The sequence below is a fragment of the Martes martes genome, assembly GCF_963455335.1.
Source record: "Martes martes genome assembly, chromosome: 18".
NCBI lineage: Eukaryota > Metazoa > Chordata > Mammalia > Carnivora > Mustelidae > Martes > Martes martes.
The window spans coordinates 7,346,656-7,367,271 of NC_137906.1; the positions used below are offsets into that span (position 1 = coordinate 7,346,656).

Here is a 20,616-nt window from a genome sequence, read left to right on the forward strand (position 1 = left end):
ATTAATAGGTAGAAGTCCCGATAAATGTGAGTAATTAAAATCCAGAATGTGTGTAGAATTACTACCCTGTTCCTACTCTAGCCATGTTCTTGGGATATAAGGAAACACACAGGGTACAGAGACAGGAAAATGCCGAGTTTTGTGCTAACGTGAGGTCCCACCTCGATGGCAGAGAGATGGTGAAAATCATTGCAGCCCGCCCCTTATCTTCTGGATTTGCCACGGAAGGTCTGAGACAAGCAGTGTCTCTTCTCCAGGCCAGACTGGAGTTCTGGGCTTACACCCCTGAAATTTGGGCTGGGGTGGGGCGAGAAGAAAGCTGAGCTGTTCTCGCAAAACGGTCCATCCCTCTGCAAAGCGACAAGCTAAGAGGCCTCAAGACAGCCTCTCTTTTGCCCTGATGATCTCTCTTTCTGAAAAATAGTTTTGGGGATTATTTTTCTGAACAAAAATTCATCACGAACGACCCAAATAACCCAGGCGCTAGCCAAGCAAGAATGGTAAGAACGGTTACGTAAACCCTAATTCATCGAGAGAAGAAAATACAATTTTGCCACCAAAATGACAAATCAGCAGATGAGCAGGTGTTACAGGAACCGTACAAGTGATGTCAAGACAAAAGAACAAAGCACAGTATACAAAGTAGAAAGTCCTGAGCTCGTCCGTCTGTGTCACCAACGTGCGCGTGCGGCTACGTGATGTGTGTACCCACTGCCACGGGCATCTGAGATATGTAGATGTGTCTGTTCTCAAAACTGGCTGGGGAGAGACAAAACATGGCTCGGATCTCATTTTTCCTATTGAGATGGCTAATTACTGAACTGTGAACGAGGGAGCCAGGCCTGGCGGAGGGTCACGAAGTCGTCTCGGTAGCGGCTAGCTTTGCAACAGGGGCCGGAGCACAGGGCGTCAGACGTTTTCGCAGGGATGGCGGCAGCTCCCATCGCCTGGACCCTGGCAATGTGACCACTGAACACTTTACACCTATTAACCCCTGGGAGCTCGCGTGGAGGCAGACACAGCCACAGAACACGAAAACCAGGCCAGGGGGAGGCTAACTGGACTCGCCCGAGGGCTCACTGTTTGCGGCAAGTGGAACCGGGTGAGCCCCCAGATCTGGCCCCTGTGCGCTCAGGCTCCTCTCCACAGGGTCTGCGGGGTACACTTAACTAAGCTTGCAGGAGAGAAGTATGGACTGCTTTAAAGATACGCACATTCATGAAGATGGTTCTAAAGTGCTATTTTGTCTGTCCTCATGATGGACTCTGAGCTGGACAGAGATGGGGCTGAACACGGGCTCTGCATGCGAGGGAGGGGGGTGCCTGATGGCTCCAAGGCCACTTTGGATCCACTGATGTGAAGGCTCCAGAAGGACTAAACAGGTCCTCATTGAACAGGAGATTCAAAAGTCAGAAAGCGGGACGGTGAAAAGGCACTGGTCTCCCTGCCCCAGATCCCCTCCGAGAGCCGGTGTTTGCATTGACAACACACGGTGCGTGCGCGCTAAACACTTGAAGTTCAGAGTCCTGTGCTTCCCGTTCAAGTACACAAGTCGGATGACATCTCTCCACAGCAGCACGTAAGGAGCTTCCGCATCTGTTGAGTCACAGCAGACTCGCTTAGCGATCACAGTGCACGTGAATTCCAGAAGGCCCAAAGCAGAAAAGCCCGGGTCCCGTGAACCAGCCCTGCCCCTCACAGCCCCTCGCACCACTCTGGTGCCACCAGGACCCCGGGGCTTTCGCAGGCCACTGAACGGACTCTGCCAGGCTTGACCCAGCAACCTGGCTGCGTGTCCTAATTATGAATCAGAAAACCCCTCATTCGGTACTTTTACACCTGGCACTGGGACACCCCAGGGAGAAGTTCAAAGGGCTGCCAGACACTGCACAGCAGAGCCGCACGGGGCTGACTGCCCGTCAGAGCGCCAGCTGCAGCCACCACCCACGCACATGCCTCCCACCCGTACCCTCCCCTGAGTCGGCTCTCGAGATACACTGATATCCCAAGGATCTTGTTCATTAGAACTTCTGGTAAGGGGCAGACACAGTGACTGTCAGAGTCCCAAGGGCAAGGACACGAGATGACGTGGGGAGGTGTCTGCTCACCCCCGTGCACTAGCTCGAGGATTATCCAAACACTGACGGACATCTCGGCCAGGCACCGTCACAGACTCCCGGAACCCATGCGTGAGCCCTTGAGGAGCTCCTGGGCTGGTACGACAGATGGGACTGTCACACACCAAGTCTGACACAACGCGGCCCTGTGGAGGTATGCGCTCGAGCACTGGACACAGACGAGGGGCTCCAGAGGGGCCATCGGAGTCCTGTCCCTTGTCCTTATTTGGGCAACTCTGTCCTCAAACCAAATACCAGCCAAATGAAGCCACAGCGCCTAGATCAGTTTTCTGAAGTGGGGTCGCCAGACCCCCACCCCGGGGAAGTAATCTCCGAGTAAGTGTCCACGGCAGAGTCAGCACCCGTGGGTAGAGCCTGTGCTCCGGGCTTTTGCATTTCATTTGTGACTGAGTCACTCTGCTGTCCCCGACTATCCACGGAAGCCAGCGAGGCTCTCTCCCCGCCTTCCCTCTTCCTTCCCTTGCTTTAATTTTCTTGGTAGCACATGACACCTGACTCTACCCACACTTTCATCACACCTGCTCTCTGCTTAGCGGTGGCCTCTAGGAGAGCAGGGACTTGGGTTCCATTCATTCAAGAACACCTGTGAGTGCTGAGCGGACGCTGTTCTGGGCACTGGGGACACAGTGGCAAAGGGACCTGGATTCTAGTGAGGAGCGAGAGATCAGCCAAGAGAGAGGAAAGTGGGATGAGAGGACGGAGCCCGCCGGGAGGGGAGAAGGCAGCCTGCACGGTGAGCTGTGATTCCTGGAGAAACGGGGGGCCCTTTCCGGGCTCTGCGAGCAGCGATGTGACTGGCTTACGAAGCGACAGGATCGCTCTGGGGGCTGTTTCGCCAGGTCTGATGGGGCCACCAGAAGTTTGGTTTTGTCTGTGTGAAGCTTGTGATGTCCATTAAGGACGGGTCGGGGCCAAAAACATCAGTGTGGGAGCCATCAGAATGCAGATGGGATTTAAAGTTATGGGGGGGCGGGCTGGCAGTGAACCCCTCAGGGCCAGGACGATCAAGTGCAAAGACAGTCCTGAGGCCCATGCCCGTGCCGGTGCCAAGCACCCAGGAGGCACTCAGCAGATAATTACTGAACCGATGAAGCTTCAAAATAACCTGGACATGGGGGGAGGGGCACTGCCTCCCTTTTTGTGAAAGGAGAAATGTCCCTCAGCTTAGACAGAAAATGCATTCACCGCTTCCCTTCGTTACGAAAATGAGCCGCAGATTTTCTGATGCCCATTCTTCTACGGTGGCTCACGGAGCTTTGCGCCCCATGTTAGGCCGACGGCGTACGCTGCGGACCGTTACAGGCTTGGCCTCCGACGGCCTGATTCCCCGTGTTGCTTCTTTGCACGGGGGTCTAGGCGTGTGGGGGGCAGACCCCGAGGGGCAAGCAGGCATCCTCCATCCCCAGAGGAAGGGTCCATCTGCACGGCTGGCACGGCTGCATCTATGGAATTGGGACGCTACTCGCCCCCGCCCCAGTCCCAAGTGTTTCACACCTGGAAGAGGGGGGTTTCGTGAAAGCCACATGGACTATCATTAAAAGCCCACGTAGGGGCGCCTGGGTGGCTCAGTGGGTTAAGGCCTCTGCCTTCGGCTCAGGTCATGATCTCAGGGTCCTGGGATCGAGCCCTGCGTCGGGCTCTCTGCTCAGCGGGGAGCCTGCTTCCTCCTCTCTGTGCCTGCCTCTCTGCCTACTTGTTATCTCTGTCAAATAAATAAAATCTTTAAAAAAAAAAAAAAAACAAGCCCACGTAATGGGGGACAGCACCGTGCAAAGTCCTAGGGCAAAAAAGGGGGAGAGTCTAGTTGGGGCCCTCGAGACGCTGCTGGTCTGTGGCAGATGCCGAACCTTCCTTGAGCCGTGGTCCCCTGTGACAGTCTGGCAGAGCGTATGGATCTCTTTCTAGAAAAAGGTTTTCAATACCCCAGTTTACTACGGGAAATAATCATTCTGATGTGCGGTTATTACGATACCTAAAAAAAACCACGCAAATTTATGATGTAGCAACAAACATTCTTCGTTACCCGTGCAAGGAATAACGAATCTGGGGGTATTTACAATGATTTTAACGTGATGGAGAAGATCCACAATTTCCACTTGCAACCAAGCCTCAAGATTCTTATTCTGGTCTGGTGACTTCATGTGCAAGGGAAGGAAATGCTACGTCACAGTCAGATGTTAGTAAAAAATAAAGATGTATGTTTTCTGGGTCCAGATTCATGATCCCCGCCCCACCCCGAATTCCCTCCATGGAACGAGAGGGACCAGAGCCTGTGCTCACGTGTCCGTGCGGGCACGGGCACGGGGCCGGAGGGGCAGGAGCTGATGCGGAAGGAAGCTGGGAACTCTGAGCGGGGATGTCAGAGCCTGGTGAGCCTGGAAGGACCCGTGACCCCCCGCAGGCAGGCGGGGAGCTGGAGCTGGTGTGATATGAGGCTGTGAAGTGCGGGGGGGGGGCGCCTCACGAAGCGGCTCAGGATTGGGATTGTCTGGATTTTTCAGCAGAGGCAAGACAGAGCCACGGAGAGACTTTAAGGAGGACAGATTTTAACAGGATCAGATTTATATTTCGGGAAGGTACTTTGAGCAGACAGACACTTGGAGGATAGATTAGTCCAAGGAGAAACTGGCGGCAGGGAGATCCACCGGGAAGACACCGAATTGCATTGCGGGGCCGAGAGATGAAAGGAGCCGAATTATTACAGTGAGAAGTGAGGGATACGGAAGGTCTCGAGGAGGTGGAATTAATACGGATTAGACAGCGGGGAGGTGAGTCGGAAAGAACCCTCCGTTCTCTGGGATAAAGGCAGACCGTGTTTGCCTGAGGTGGGTGAGACGCGCGAGGGAGCGGTCCGTGGGGAAGAGGGAAGTCACGGAGGATGGTGAGTTCGCTTGAGTTTGCGATGCCCACGGCAGAACTGTCTAGAAAGGAGGCGGAGCTGAAAATGCAGAGCTTCCCACCGTGGGCCTCATGCTTCGGAAGATTTTCCCCACCCCCACATCAAAGAAGGAGCCCCCGAAAATTTCTCCTGGTGTTTTCATGCTTTCGTTTTTTACATTTAAAGGACTTTAAACATCGAGACTTGGTGCTGCTGGGGCTCAGCTCTCTCTTAGCTTCCCCATGGCCAATTATTCTGGTACCACTTATCAAAAACGCCATCCTTCTAACTTACTTAAACTCATGCAGTTTTCATAGACAGCTTCTTCTCAATTTTTTCCCCCTTAATTTAAAAACTTTCACTAATATACAGAGCTACCAGCACGGAAAGAGGGAGAGAGAGAGAGGAAAAGAAAAAAAAGACAATCAACCACAGGCCTACACACAGAATCAACCTCTTGACGTAAGTGGTCGATTCTCCGTGACCGATGACAAATTCTGGATTTCTAATTATGCTTGGGTTTCCCATGAAAAACATGGGAGTGTTCGGTGACCTTTCTGTTGTAAATCCTGAATACTGTACAGCCATCTTCTGGCTAGAAGAGGGCGCAGAAGCACGTCCGAGTGAGAACAGGCCGTCTTCGAAAAGATAAATGAATAGGTACAAATGTATGCCATCCAATAAAATTTCGAGACTGCTGCTTTGGTGCTCCAGGCTATGTGGAGAACATCCCAAACACTGCAGGACTGAAAACATTTCTTTTTTTCCTCCCGACTCCTTTAGGTTTACCTTTAGGGAAACGAGAGGGTGCACGTGCGGTCATCGGGGGGTTAAGCCTCACTGGTGCCGATGCCCCGAGTCTTCGCTTGTTCATCAGGGCATTAAATCTGAAAGCTCAGGAGAGCAATGCAGCCAGGCTGCCAGAGTGAGGCTATAAAGTTCTGCATTAAAAATTCATATCACAGGCTCGCCTCGGAACTCGGCTCTGGCTGAAGGGAGAGCGGGCAGGGAAATATGAGACACCCCACTGTCTTTCTGGCAATTGGAGACATTCCTCAACAAACAGCACCTCAGGAAGGGAATGAAAGGCCAAACAAGCCGTGAAGGAAATCAATGAGTTCAATTATCTAGCTCGCTCTCGCTTTCCTGGAGGAAACTTTTCATTCTTAAGGCTGGTTCCAAAAAGTTTTTTTTTTTTTTTTTACGCTATCCCAGAACAAGAGCCACAGACATCCTTGCTGGTGCCCAGATGTTTGGCAGCTCTCTTAATGTGTTTTACAAGAGCCCAGAGAGCCCCGAATTCTCCAAGTTACACGGGGTGAGACCTCTCCTGGAGTCTGAGTCGCCTCAACGTGCGGCCGGAGGAGACCACATGCGGGACAATCTGCTCGCGTGGCAGGCGCTGGGACTGCACAATGTGGCACTCAGACTCCAGCGGAGTCACTCAGCGGTTGTGACCCTCCAGAGGTTAGGGCTTCAACAGGTGTACAACACTAAGGCGCTTGGAGCTTTCTGCTTCCCGCCCTAGCAGCATCCAAGTGGTAAGTGGTCAGGATTTCTGATTCTAAGCCCTCAGGATGAGGACTCCCCCAGCTGCAGCATGCCAACGCGGACAAAGAGGCCTGGCGGCACATACATCCCGATTTTCCCAAGGTCACCATGGGAGAGGGTAAGGGGTGGCCCGGGCCCCTCACTGAGGGTCCGCGTGTGCGCACTATGCCAGGAGCTCTACGGGGCATTCCTCCGTCTCGCTGTTGAGGACACCAAGTCCTGAGGACAGAAACTGGGTGCCCTGCCCACGGTTACTCCTCTCGCTGGGTCAGCAATCAAACCTCATAGTGACCCTGAGAGTGGGGCTCTCCCCCTTATGCTCCCACTGTCCCCCACGGCCGGGTCGGTGGCTTCCCCGCAGGCCACTCCACAGAGAGGCTGCGCAGGTCCTGCTGGCGGACGGGATCGGAGATTCAGCTTCTGGGAAGCAGCCGTGCGGTAAGGCTAAGAGGCCAAGAAGGGGGCGGGCTCTCCGATGCTGCCCACAGCCGTCCACCCCGGTCCCATCGTTTTACTAACAAGGACACGGCTACTGCTGAGGGAGGCGACTTCGTGAGGCCCCACCCGTGACAGAGCTGGGGCCGGACCCAGGATCTCCTGACTCTGGGCCCAGTGCCTTCCACCGTTCCCCGACCAGAGGGGGCCGTGACGTCTACCACCGTCACAAAACAGCAGTCTGGTAGTGAGGCGAGGGCGGCTGGGGCCCTCGGAGCATTCTGGGGTCCAGGCTCTCCCGGTCTGATGACGCTACAGGGAAGCCACCTGAAAACACCGCAGTCACTGGCGGGACAGTGGCACGAAAAGACAGCATGAAGGGAGCTTTCTAGTTTTCACCTGTGGGGCCATGACAGCAGTGTAGAGCCGGGCTCCCAAACAAGAGGGAAACCGAGGAGTAACTTACCCCACAGCACACCTATCCGATGGGGCGCTGGACAGCACCCATCAGGTTTCCGAAGGGTGGTTACCGACAGGAAAGAAACAGTCACACGTCAAATAAGACAAAACACCAACAAGCAAACCCGTCAAACCAACAGCCTAGAAATGAAATCCGACGCGGTCTGTAAGACACAACAGCAACAAAGCACCGTCTAGAAAAAAGACTGGAAGGACTGGGCCAGGATGTTACCGACGGTTATCTCTGTGTCGCGAGGTAATGAGTGATGACCTGTTTTCTAAAACTCTTTAGAATTTTCTACATTGGGTATAACACACACGGAGGACTACTGTAATTAAAAATACTAAGTACCCCAGAAAGGGGATGCTGTTCGCTGATCGGGGGGTGTGCCGCGGAAGGACAGTCTCACTTCTGCCAGCCCTCCTGCCTCCCTTCCAAAGGACCCTGGGTCGGTCGGTGCGCCTCCGGTCACATCCCCCTCAGCCACCTGGGAAGCCCGGGAGGAGACGGGCTGCCTCCTGGTGACCCAGGGTGGTCCCGGGCCTCAGCAGTAGCTGGGGACCCCTGTGCAGAGGCAGAAACGTGTGGCTTTTGGAGGAATTCCCCGGGGGGGGGGCCCGAGGCGGTGCGCAGTTCCAGGCAGGGCCTCCGTAAGCCTTCCTGCCTAAAGCACTTCAAAGGTTCAGATGGCTCCTGCTTTCCTCTTAGAGGTCATCAGCTTCCTTCGGGAGTCCTCCCGGGGAGTAAACAATGTCACCGGTCAGGGTCCAGGCCGCACGCTACAGAGACCTCCCCCGGCTGTCTCAAGGCGAAGGCTCACGTTGACTGACGAGGTCAACCCCAGTCTCGCCCTCTGTGATGCACCCACGAGCGTGCGGACATGCACACGGTGTACGGACAGGACGAGCCCTCCTCGAAGGCAGTTCCACTGGCGTTTGTCACCACCGCGCGGGTGGCAGGAACACTTGCAGGACATACTTGATCCCCAGTCCTGGACATAGGCAGGCACGGGTCACGATGTCCGTCCTACAGGTCGTTAGAGGCACAGGGACGGCTGTGCTCGCCACCAGCCTCCTTCTCCGTCTCCTTGAGCTTCAGACTGTGAGGTTCCCAAGCTTTACCTTGATCGCAAAATCAGGGAAACCTCAAGGGTCTCTAAAAACACAAAATTCTTATAAAAGCATGCCAAACCCCGGCGAGAGTCAAGGACTAATGCTTATCTCTCTAATACCCTCACCAAGGATGCTGGAGGAGCAGGGTTACTCTCTCTCTACCCACAAGCTCATTTGTACACACACCCCGCCCAGCATCGCGTAGGCACACGGGTACGTGGGTGTTTCAGTGTTCGGAGCGGGGCACGCGAGCCTGTGCGCAGATGGCATCTGGAACCTCCCCGCCCCCTTCATTCTGCAGTCCCTGCGTTTGACACAGTGCCTGACATTTTAACACAGGCCCTTAGTGAGCGTAGCTGTGGTGGAAGGCGTAGAGACCGCTGGCTCTTGCCGACGCTGGGTAAATGTCCAGACACATCTGGAGTCCACGGGACGGGTGAAGGATCCTCGGCACTCAGAGGAAATTCTACGTGGACTTGAAAAGACGAAGCCATCCCCTTCCTCCCGCACAGTGCCCTGGTCTGGGAAGAGTCTGGATCTGGACTGTGCTGCTTAGAGACGCTGTTGTTGCTGGAGAGGCCCAGGAAAGCCCTCTGGGGCTCACCCAGGCATCGGACTTTAGGTGTGAGGTGAAACGCTGGTACAGGGATGGAAAATCCTAGGAATTCTACAAAATGCACGGTTACACTCTTCGGGAGCTAAAGCCACAGAGTGGGGAAAGCCCCCTCCTCTCCCCCCAAAGTCCTTAGTTGTTCCCCGCAAGCGTCATCTGACCGCCTCTAGGTTGAAGGGACAGCAGGTTCTTTATTCAAGCCCAGCCCCTTGAAACCATCAAAGTGGCTGTCTCTCTATTTTTAGGGAAATTAATCTAACCAGGATAATTACAGCAACTCATACTGGAAATTGATGACTCATCAAAAAGACAGGAAATAGAAAATGTTCCGCTCTTAAAGGTACAGCCGAGAGACTCCATTTCAGGAGACCAGCGCGGTGTTGTCAAGTTCAAGCGGGGGATGCGCAGGCGTCCAGCGGGATCATCAGAACAGCTGTGCGACTCTCGGGCTCTGCTGCCTGCGCTCTACCGGGCCCCCTTCCCCAAGTCTTTCACGGGGAGGTGTAAAAAGAAATAAATACAGGAGCAACCAGTCTGCCAGGGCTGACAGGAGGGGGCCGTAGGGAGAGCGAAGGCTTGAGGGGCTCCACGGCGACCTCCGACCTGGCTGGCCCTCCCACAGGTGACACCGCTCTCTTCAAGGTGGTGTCATGATGGGGCTCTATGTGTCACCACAGCAGGGTGTGCAGGGTACTGGATTTCGGGGCCAGGCCAGAAACCTCTGGGGACTAGTCCCCAGTGACCCGCACTCGCGGAGGGTGCCCACCCCACCACCAGTCACCCGCAGGTGGTCTGCACGTAGCCCCACCCATCCATCGTGTCTCCAGCTGCCGGTCCCCTCCCCTTGTCAGAGCGCCTCTCGGGGCCCGCGCGCCCCACTGCTGGGCATTTCCGCCCTCCACGATGTGGGGCACATACAGGCCCCCCGCCCCGGCAATTCCCACAGAGCCCTAAGCCAGGCTCACTTCTCAGAGCGCACGGTGTTCTGTGAGAAGGCACTGGTTCCCTACATGCTCTTAAGAAAATACTCTAAAATTAACCCAAGCGAAGTTGTTCATAAACGTCCCTTTTTGTAACACACGATGGAAGTCGGCGTGTATACAATGCGGGGCTTTTTCAGAAGTGCAGAGGAAAAGACTAGAACGCGAGCAGCCTTAAGAAATATGAATTCTTCTGGCAGGAAAGGCTTGGGAGGTGCAAATTCTCCTAAGACTCACATTAGCTGTAAAACACAGAGCATTTCAGTGCAATTTGGTATTTTCTTCCACGGGAGGCTCAGACACACAGGCCACAAGTGAGAGGAACGGAGTGAGCGGACTTTATGTGTTGTAACGGAAGCTCTTTCTGCACCAGGATTCCGGGGACCCAGCAAAGAGGGGGCCATGGACGGGAGGAGAAATTCCTGCACTTCCGTCCAGGATGCTAGTCGGGGAGGGCAACGCTCCCCTCCCGCAGTGTGCGGCGCTGACCCAGCTGCGGACCCAGGTGGCCGGCGCGAGGGCCAGGCTCTCTCCGGGGCCAGGTGTCTCGTGCCCCGAAGCAGCCTGTCCACCTCCATGGGCATCCTGGGACCTGTTTACCTACTAAAATCCACACCCCTCTGCTTGGCTGGCCTGTGGAGGCTGAAGTCAATCGGGACGCTAACTTTCCATCTGCTAACACAAGTGGGAAGATCGGGACCCAGGCAGGGTGCCCCTCTCAGGGCAAAAGAAAAAAAAAACGAAAAAAAAAAAAGAAGAAAAGAAAAAATAAAGGAAAAGGAGGGGGGGAAGCAGAGACATAATTCATTTATTTAACCCAGAAACGGTTATACTCTGCAACCCTGCAATCCTCTTACACAACTGTTTTGGCAAACCCCCCTATGTTCCAACAAATATTAAACTGTGCTTGCCATTTGTCTAAGGAATCTTGCATTAATAAACATGAAGAAGAACACTTTTACCTCCCACTCTCAATGACGGGACAAAACAAAGACCAGCTGTATTCATCAATGGGTCCTTGTTCTGCACATAAAGGCTAATTACATTTTGCTTCAAGCCTCCGCGTGGAAAACTTCCCCGCTGCAAGTCGGCCCGCGCTGTCCCAGCTGACGCGGGGTGGTGACTGCTCACAATAAACCGGGCCCTTAGACCGGCCTCGGTGCCTTCGACCTGCGGGCTGCTTTCCCAAGTGCGGGGGACATCTCCCAGGGACAGAGAGGCGAGGGCAACGTGGGCTCTTGGAAGCCCCTGGGGAGACGATGACATTAAAGCCCACCTTCCCCAAGGTCTGCTGATTTCAGAAGCACATACTAGGCCCTGCTCTGCGGATCACGGAAGAGGTGACGGTCACTAGCGGCCATGCTAGGGGCCGCCCGCACCCCCTCCCCGACTCTGCACCACCGCCACTGTGTGTGTCCGCCGCTGGGTAAGGAAAGTGGGAGTGGTGGTCAGCGAGTGCCCCCAAGGCCACGGAAGAGGCCCGGACACTCTGTCCCGCGCGGGTCAGCCTTCTCCGAAGCCTGTGCTGGACCGTGCCACCCCATCCCCCTTTCGTGTTTTCTGTCGACGAGGATTTAAGAATTCCCTACTCTCGGAGAGGGAGAAAAGAAATGGTTTAGAAATGTTTTAAGACCATTTGTGAGGTTTGCCCCGGTGGGCTTCTACTCATACGTATTAATGAGAAGATATCTAGTCCACTAAGATACATGTACGGTGGGCCCGAGGCGGATGGCAGAGTGACAAACCTTCCCCATAAAATAAAGGGGGAGAGGGATGCGGGGGTGGGGGGAGCCTCCACACATAGGCGATCTCCCAGGCCGGTGGACTCCCTGCAAAGCTACAAGAAAGTAGTGAGGACTGACTCAGTCCATTCTCCACATTTTTTGTGGATTACTTACTCTGGGAAGCATGTACAGTAAGTTTGGCCCCAGGCTGCCTTTGTTAGCAGTCAGTCCATTTCCAACTTGGGAAATACCCAACACCTATGCGGGCCCGAGTCCGTTGTCTTTCCCCCGCTCCCAACACACAGGGCACCCACCCTGCCCCATCCCCATGTCTGGCACGTCTGGCGGGCCCCCTGGGTGAGCCTGGCCGCCCCGTGTTCTTACACACCCGCACTCCTTTGCCTCCAGCAGCCCTCATCCGAACTCATCTTTCCACCACAAACCACATGTCACCTCCTTCAGGAAGGCTTCTCTGATTACCCTTTCCTTTTGCTCCAGCTAGCTGAGCCTCCCCTAGAGGCTGTCCACTGGCTGCCGCTGAGTTTGGCCACGGGAGTTCTGGCAGTGGGAAGCAGGGAGGGTAAGGGCAGGGGTCGCTCTTCGTCCCAAAGGCCACAGGTCCTCACAAGCCTCGGCGTGGTACATCCCGGCCAGTTCTGGCTCAAGCTGCCACATTCCCTCTGTGGCATCCCTCCTGCCTGCCCCTCGCTGGAGAGTGCTGTCTGTCTTGCGGACACCCTGACAGCACAGACGCTGTGCCAGCTGATGGCCCCCCTACAGCAGTGATCACACTGGATTCTAAAGGCTTATCTCCCCGAAATTCTACCTCGGGATTTTCAGGACCGAGCACAGGGCCAGGCTCAGAGGGGGCCCTCTAGGAATGTCGGCTGTGCTGAGCAGCGGCTCTGTTCTGAGTCGTGACCCTCATGAGTTAGGCTTGTTCTCGCCAAGCACACGCAGGCGCGACGCACCCCTGCCTCCCTGCTCCTCTCGGGGGAAGGCAAGCAACTCCCTGCTCCGATCCTGGAAGGTGACGCGCCCCGAGCGCCCATGGCCCCGAAAGCAGTCTGTGACGACAGCCGGTCCCGAAGCAGAACATTCTGTTAGAATAAGCAACTCTCATACTTTCTGCTTCTATTTCCACTTACTGGAGTTTAGCGAACATGAGCAAGTCATGCAGGGGTTTTCATTTCTTTGGATTTTGGGGGGAAAATCTTTTTGGCCTTAAGACACACTGATATGATGAGAAACAATCTGGAAATATTTCTCACTGAGCCCACACCAGGGACCGCCATCGCCCATCAGATGCCAGTAGAGTTGGAGTCGAGGGGACGTCTAGGCCCCCCTGGGTGACCTTGCTGGTTCAGGGGACCGAAGACTTAATGTTCTTACCTGTAACATGACAGAGCCGGCTGCTCTGTCCAGCCCAGGAGTCAATGTGTCTATAAACAGTAACTAGAAAAATACTTAAGACTGAAAATCATCCCTGTCATCTTAAGAGGTCCCAACCCTGACCTCATTCGAGGGAGCACGGTCACCTGGGAGCAGGGCCCTGACAGGTGGCTGTGCTGTCATCCCCTAGCATCAGCCTGGCCTCTAGCGAGGTCAGAGAGGGTGGAGACGGAGGATGAGAGCGCCTGACCCTCCGGGCTGTCTCCCGGCAGCTCCCAGCGGCCGTATTCCCCACCTAGCGGGGATGGAAACCTGGGGGCGGGGAGCATGTCAGCCCTTTCTAGATGGCTCTTCTGGGCTAAGTCGCTTCCCCAATGCCTAAGACAAACCAAATCAATGGACACAAATTTTCTCTGTGGCTTCTCTAGAAGCCCAATAAAGAAATGATGAGTCTAAACCAGGGACCAGTACTTAGCCCTCAAGTGACAAGTGGCATTATCTGCTGTCATTTTTGAAAGGCTTCGGTAGAGGCAGTATGTCTCCAGGCTGCTTCTCTTCCCTAAGCAGGTGCACGTCTGCGGCTAACGGCACCTCCCCGGCACGCCCCAGGAGGACACGGCAGGAGACGCCAGCTTCTGGAAGCTGAGCCTCTTAAAACATTCTCAGAGTAGCAGCTTTCAAAATAATTTCTGATTGAGACCCCCCCCCCCCCGAAAGAACCGCATTTTACACTGCGACCCAATAACCGTACATTTGTATTTTTAGATTTCTACACACAATGAACACGGAAGTGTCACAAAACAATACTCGACTTTACCCTGTGCCAGGAGCCGTGATACCGTCTACTCTGCTCTGTTATTTCGTTTTCCATTATTTTTTATTGCTCAACCTACCGGTTGCAGCTCACTACACTGACTTCGCCCCTGCGACACCCAGTTTGAGAAACACTGGCTTGGAGGGGCTCAGAGACGGACTGCACAACTTTTGAAGTGAGCAACGAAGCAAGCTTTGGTTAATTATGGAAATGTAAGATGTATCTATGTCTTCTAGAAAGAGATGTGGGTTACAAAAACAACATAATGAACCTTGGTGGGGGGGAAAAAGAAGGAATTTACCAAGAAAGACAATGACTATTCTTAGTAGAATAAAATCCAGGAAGAAATAATAGAAAAATAAGGGTGGCGGGCTGGCAGAATAGGGGGCCAGATACTAACGCCCCCCCACCCCGGGCAGTGATGCCTGCACAGGCACAGCAGGGGACCCTCCTTACTGGCCCAGAGCAGCCTGGGGGGCGTGGGCTTCTGAGGGACACCGGGGGAGGCTCCCAGGACAGGAGGTGGCTCAACCTCTCGTCTGGTGGCCCTTCTTGTCTGGACTTTGACAGGGGAGATTGGGGCAGGGACAACCGCTGCTTTGTCATCTCTCTTGATTTCTGTCACTACTGTTCCTTCTTTCCCGGAGTTCCGCACGCGGGTGGAGTGTATGTACCCGTGCTGCCCCAGATCATGGATTTCCTTCTGGCAAGAGCCTCGCGTGACACATGCCCGCCCCCAACACACGCACGCCCTGTGTGTCCGTACATGGATGTGTCCGTACATGGATGCCAAGTGTTCTAAGGGGTGACGCGAGTAAATACGTCTGCGTGGGAGCCAAGGACGCGGACACAGGGAAAAGGGGACGTCATCTGCACGGACCCAGCTCCCCAAAGGGTCCCATGTGTCCCCTCTTCTATAAGATGCCCTGTTCCCAAACTTTCTTAGAAAAAGGCACATGTTGATGAGGCTTCCCAATAATTAAGGACACAAGTTCCAGTGTTCTAGGAGCTCCAGAGCTTACTGTCACAGCATGGTCATTAGACTGACGCGAGCAGCTCACGGGGGTGCTGCTGTCGTCCCCACGGCAGCCCTGAGGCCGAGCGCCTCCTGAATCGCGTACCGCTCTGTGAAAGCCAACAGACAGGAGGGCAAAGCGGCGGGGCGGGGGTGGGGGGTGGTGTCCTCCATGGATTAGCAAAGCTGGGGGACACCTGACCGAAAGCATGCAGACGGAGGAAGCCAGGCAGAGACTTACTTGGCAGTAATTTCTTCATCGTATTTGGTTTTCAGGTCAAATAATTCTGTTCGAGTTTTTTCCAGGGCTGAAAGGCAGAGGACATAAAACCTTAATATAAGATACCAGTCGTTCAAATTAAATTAGAAAAGGTAAAGTAGGGGCGCCTGGGTGGCTCAGTCGGTTAAGCATCTGACTCGGTTTCGGCTTAGGTCGTGATCTCAGGGTCATGAGATCGAGCCCTGCGCTGGGCTCTGCGCTGAGCGCGGAGCCTGTTCGAGAGTCTCTCTCTCTCTCTTCCTCTGCCCCTCCCCCCGCCAAAGAAAAAGAAAGAAAGAAAAAGTACACAAGCAGTATATACGCATCCAAGGGGTCCAAGATAACAAAAGTACACAGAAGGGGCCAAAAATGCCCTTTCACTTCCGCCTCCTCAGCCACGCCCCTCCTCGGAGATAATTCCTGGTACTGGTTCAGTGTGTAGATTCCCTGCTTCTGCATATATTTTATTATTTAAAAAATACTTTCATACATAATTGCATATACATATTTTTTTCTCTCCCGCTCCCGACCCTGCACAGATAGGATGATCCAAATACTTTCTGAGACTTGCTCTTTTCCTTTGGCAGAACTGCACGGAAAGCTCTCCGCATCGGGACACAGGCCATAACAGTGAGCTCTTGCACGAAGCCGGCCAAAGGCTGGGCACCTGAGGACCCACAGAAGCCAAGGTCCTGGGGTAAGGAGCCGAGACACTCCGGACAGACAAACGCCAGCTGGCTGGCTCCCCGAGGGGGCAACTTACGCTCCCAGCAATACCAGGAATGTGACTGTTTTCTTATACTCTCACCGACACCGCATATTATCAATTGAAGAAAATTCTTTTGACAGTGTGACAGGCAAAACAATCTTTCCTCTGACTTAATGAGCATCCTCTTGCCTGTTAAGGATTGTTAATGTTTTTTCACGCGTGTACTGGCCACGTGCATGTCCCCCCCCGCCCCAGACCACCTGTTTGCGTCTCTGGCCCCTCGTTCTACTGGACTGTTTATCTCTTTGTACGGACTTCCTAGTGAGTTTTTAGGGTGTCTTGAGATCTTGGGGGTCTCATTCACGTGTCTGGAAATGAGCTGTGGTTATGTTCTCACACTCCAGCATGAGGTACTCCCTCAGATTATGAGGTCTTCTGATGTCCCCCCCCCCCCCATTCCAATTAAGTATATGACGCAGTTTCCCTTTCAGGGCAAGAAAAGAAAGAGAAAGAGAAAGGAGAAGAAAAAAAAAAGCATAAAGAAACGATAAAAACTCCAGCACAACCTTTTTGGGCGTCTTGAATTTTAAAGTTCTACTAGTCCCGTGCTTAAGGTGGGAAGAAGTGTTGTGTTTTTTTTTTTTTCCCTCTCATGGTTCCAAATGAGATGTCAGTCCTTGACAGTTTGGCGATTTAGATGTGTTTGTTGGAAAAAGAGCAGAAAGAAAGGATGGTGTGTGGAAGGGATAGGAAAGGAATTCAGACCCTCCCACCTGGACGTTACCGACTCAGGGTGGGTGAGAATGAAGTCAAGGTCGAGAGGCTGGGGGGGGGTGGTCCTGAGGAGCGTGGGCTCCTTCACTCCTCCAGGGGGCCCAGTACAGGGATGGGGGGATGGCGTGGGGTGGCGTGGGGGGACAAGGGCACAGCCCAAAGCCCCCCACTTCCGTCTTCCCCGAATGGACTTGACTGGGATGCAGAACGTCCCACCTGTCTGCAGACTTTGAACTTTGTGTTCCGCTTCCTCCAGCTTTGAGGTGGTGGACATCTGTGTCTCCTGCAGCTTTCTGGAAGGGAAGAGAATAAAGCCAACTTGGTCATCTTATTCCCCAACGTGAACGTCCTGTGTGCTTTGGAGCTCGGCGGTCAACGATCTTTGCGGCAACCCACGCCACTGGCCACGGGCGCACGATGGGGCTACCGCTGGGGGCGCCATGAGCATCACGTGCCCGCTCCCCAATATTCAGCGCCCCAACTCTGTACCCACGTGGGACACAAGGTGGAGCGTGCATCCCGCGGGACCTGATGCAGGCTGATGGACACAGCCGGGCGTCTTAAATGTAACTTGCTCTTCACGTGCCAGATATTTAAAAAAATAAAAATAAAAATCATCATCACGCACTCATTGTTTTCCGAAGTTCCCCAAGAAGAATGATACATTTACATTTTGCTGACACAATGAAGGAATTTGTTGGAATAAAGGATGTGCTAATAGATGTGACAGCTGCTCCACGTCTGTTATAATGGAATGTAAATGTGACCATAATACCTAATGCGCGATTGTCAGTGTTTGAACCCAGCGTCCCCGGATTTACATTTCCCCTGATCTCCAGATGAATTCCCTGGTCAATAAATAGCATTCCTTCCTCCTCATCTGCAGAAAATGTCTAAAAATAAGTTTATTATTTTTACATCATATGAAGAGAACACACGCTCTCAGACTAACAAACCTGGGAATATAGAAAAGTAGAAATTACATCATTAAAAAAAAATTGCCCAAATTTCCATCCCTTACGGAGAAGGGATTGCTCACGTTTTCACATATTCCAATTATAAGACTATTACAGGTTCTGAGTTAAAAATAAACCCACCTGCACAAGTATACTATAAACTCACACGTAATATACAACAGTGTAATAGACATTCCCCGGCCCTTTCAGTGTGAAAGGGATCACAGCACATGCGGCTTGCCCGCTTTTTCACTTACTTCCTTACTTTGGAAACATTCTACACCAGCATATGTGGCTCCCTCTCATTCTTATTAAATAATTAACGTAACCAGCCTCTGCGGACTGTTGGATTGTTTACTGCCTCTTCCTAAAGACAATTCTGCAGTGATCATTATGTAGACATTGTTGTGTAATTGTGACAGTGAATCTGTTGGATGAAGTTCTAGCAGAGGAATTAGAATGGTCAAAGAGTACGTGCGATTTTTTTATTATTGTTGTTCTGATAGATATTGAGAAACTTCCCAGCAACCAAAAAAAACTCACTAATTTAAACTCTTGCCAACAGTATGTGAGTGTTTGTTTTCCTGCGCCAACACTAGATAAAATTAAACCGAATTTTCCTGCTGAGTAAAGCTGAGCATTTGCTTCTCTTCATACGAACTGTCTGCGTATCTCTGTCGTCCACTTCACAGCTCTCGTTTTTTCCTACTAATCTGAGAGGGCCCTTACGTGGTGGGAAAATGTCTTCTCAGTTTTTTGATGCTTTTACAATGTTTATTGTTATTTATTTTTAAATAATCAGTTTTCAATTATGATCAGAAAGAAATACCTACTCCAAAATTACTAAAAACAGAATACCTGCCCAAGTTTTCTTCTGGTATGTACACAATCGAATTATTAATGTTTAAAGCCCAGACCGCTTTCAATTTCTTGATGTAAAGAACGACATTAAAAAAAAAAAATCATCTAGCTTTATCTTCTATCCCGAGTGGAAAGTCTGGTATTTGCACCTTTAAATATAATTAATTCTTTTAACTAGTTTGAAAAGCCAATTTAATAATATCAAATTCCCAGATGAATTTACTCCCACCATTTTCAGACGCATGACTTTGCTCTGTGTAGTGGTAATCACGCTGTATGTAATTGTCTATCATGCATTTTCTACTCCGTATCATGCTGGATACATCGCTGGTCTCACTTCAAATTCTACACTGTTATTATTTTAACGGCTGTGCCATGGTCCAGCTGGGGATGGCCCGGCTTTACCTTCGCGTTCCTCTCTGGCCGACATTCTGATGGCTTGCCTCCCCAACCCCTCATCCTAGCTAGTATCGGTAACATGGTGAGAAACTGCTTTGGGCATCAAGTGCTATCCTAGGAGCCCCGACCCTGTGGGGCTCCCTTTTACCCTGGGGGCAGTACCCGGCCCCACTCTCCCATACTGCATGGGACCGACTTTGGTCCTGCAGTGTAGGACTCTGGGAGGCTACATGAGACCACTGGGGAGGCCGGGGCTGGAGTGCTGAGCTGGGCTCTCGTCCCACCTCCCGGTGGCTGGCCGGGAGAGCACGGGCAGGTCCCGAATCTGAAGCCTTGTTTCTCTATCCGTAACAGATTTTACTGATATCAGCTGCTTGTTATACGGAGTGTGGCCAGAAAAGAGGCCAAACCCCCAAAACCCCAAAAAAGCCCCCCCCAAAACAAAAACCCCAAGATTTGTGGCTGATGTTAAATATCTGCATTCATTTTGCCAGGTGACAGGATTTCAGTGTGTGTCTAGGGCGTCCCCAGAGAGGGCACTAGGCCACGCCCTGTCATCTCAGCTCACGTCAGCGCATGCCAAGCGCACACGCTTTGTGCTCAAGCCTTGGACCCGCGTGGCCTTGACGGACACACTCTGGTCCCCTTGGCAACCTGATGCCACCCCCTGTGGGTAAATGATGCACGGCCCTCAAGGTAATCTCCCAGATGACAGAGTAAGGGACACCTTTACTTTTTACTTTACTTTTCACTTTACTTTTCAAACAAAATTTTGCCGAGAGCCCCGCGGAGCGTGGTTCGCCATCTGGGTTGGTCTCCCGAGCTTGTTCCGAATGCTCCTCGCAGAGTCAAGTTCAGAGTTAAGAACATCGTGTCAGTGTGTGCAGACCCCACCAGACACTCACCTCTCCTTTTCCGCAAAATCATTTTGTAACTTCTGTTCCTTTTCGAGAGCTATAGTCTCCGCTTGGTTCTTCAGAGTCTGTTCATATTCTCGGATTTTTTCTTTAAGTGCTTTTATCGTAACCTCTGCAGAAACGGAAAGACGGGAGTGAGAGGCACAGATTCTGTGCGGCTACACACACAAGCCTTCTGCGACCTGGTAGGATCGCTGTTCTAAACTTTAGCTCCTCAACCCTGACACAAAATCAATGGTTACGAGTCCCTTCGGAGACCTTTTACTCTCTAAATGTTAAATTGAACTTTAAACATTTAGGCTGCAGAGGATCAATGGATTTTGCTGGGAAGAAGAGCTACGGTTTTTTCAATATGACTTACAAAAATGTGGGGGGGGCGGATCAGTGGTCACACAGAATATCATCTTATTGATAAGCTTTAAATTAGTCCTCTACTGAGGGAAGATGAATCGTGTTTTCGTGCAGTTTAAGTACTTTCTCACAAAGAAAACAGTTCATAACCGTGTGTGTGTTCTGGAAGAAGCGGTCCTGGCCAAAGTCAGGTGAGTCTAGAGATGTGCCTGGCGCCGCGCTGCGGTCCTGTGGGTTCACAAATGACGGGGTACCGTGGGGGACGCGGTGTGCTAAGC

The 20,616-nt window shown here is 52.5% G+C and overlaps 1 protein-coding gene across 10 annotated transcripts in view; it reads right to left on the minus strand.

The window, feature by feature from the left end:
• CUX1 (cut like homeobox 1) overlaps positions 1-20,616 on the minus strand; it is a gene marked incomplete at both ends in the record, with an annotated part of 363,457 nt that overhangs the window by 120,131 nt on the left and 222,710 nt on the right. For all 10 annotated transcript variants that reach the window (XM_080830213.1, XM_080830214.1, XM_080830211.1 and 7 more), the window contains 3 exons: positions 15,354-15,420; positions 17,071-17,147; positions 19,976-20,099. In XM_080830213.1, coding sequence (XP_080686339.1) covers positions 15,354-15,420; positions 17,071-17,147; positions 19,976-20,099 — 268 coding nt within the window. The remainder of the gene's footprint in view (positions 1-15,353; positions 15,421-17,070; positions 17,148-19,975; positions 20,100-20,616) is intronic.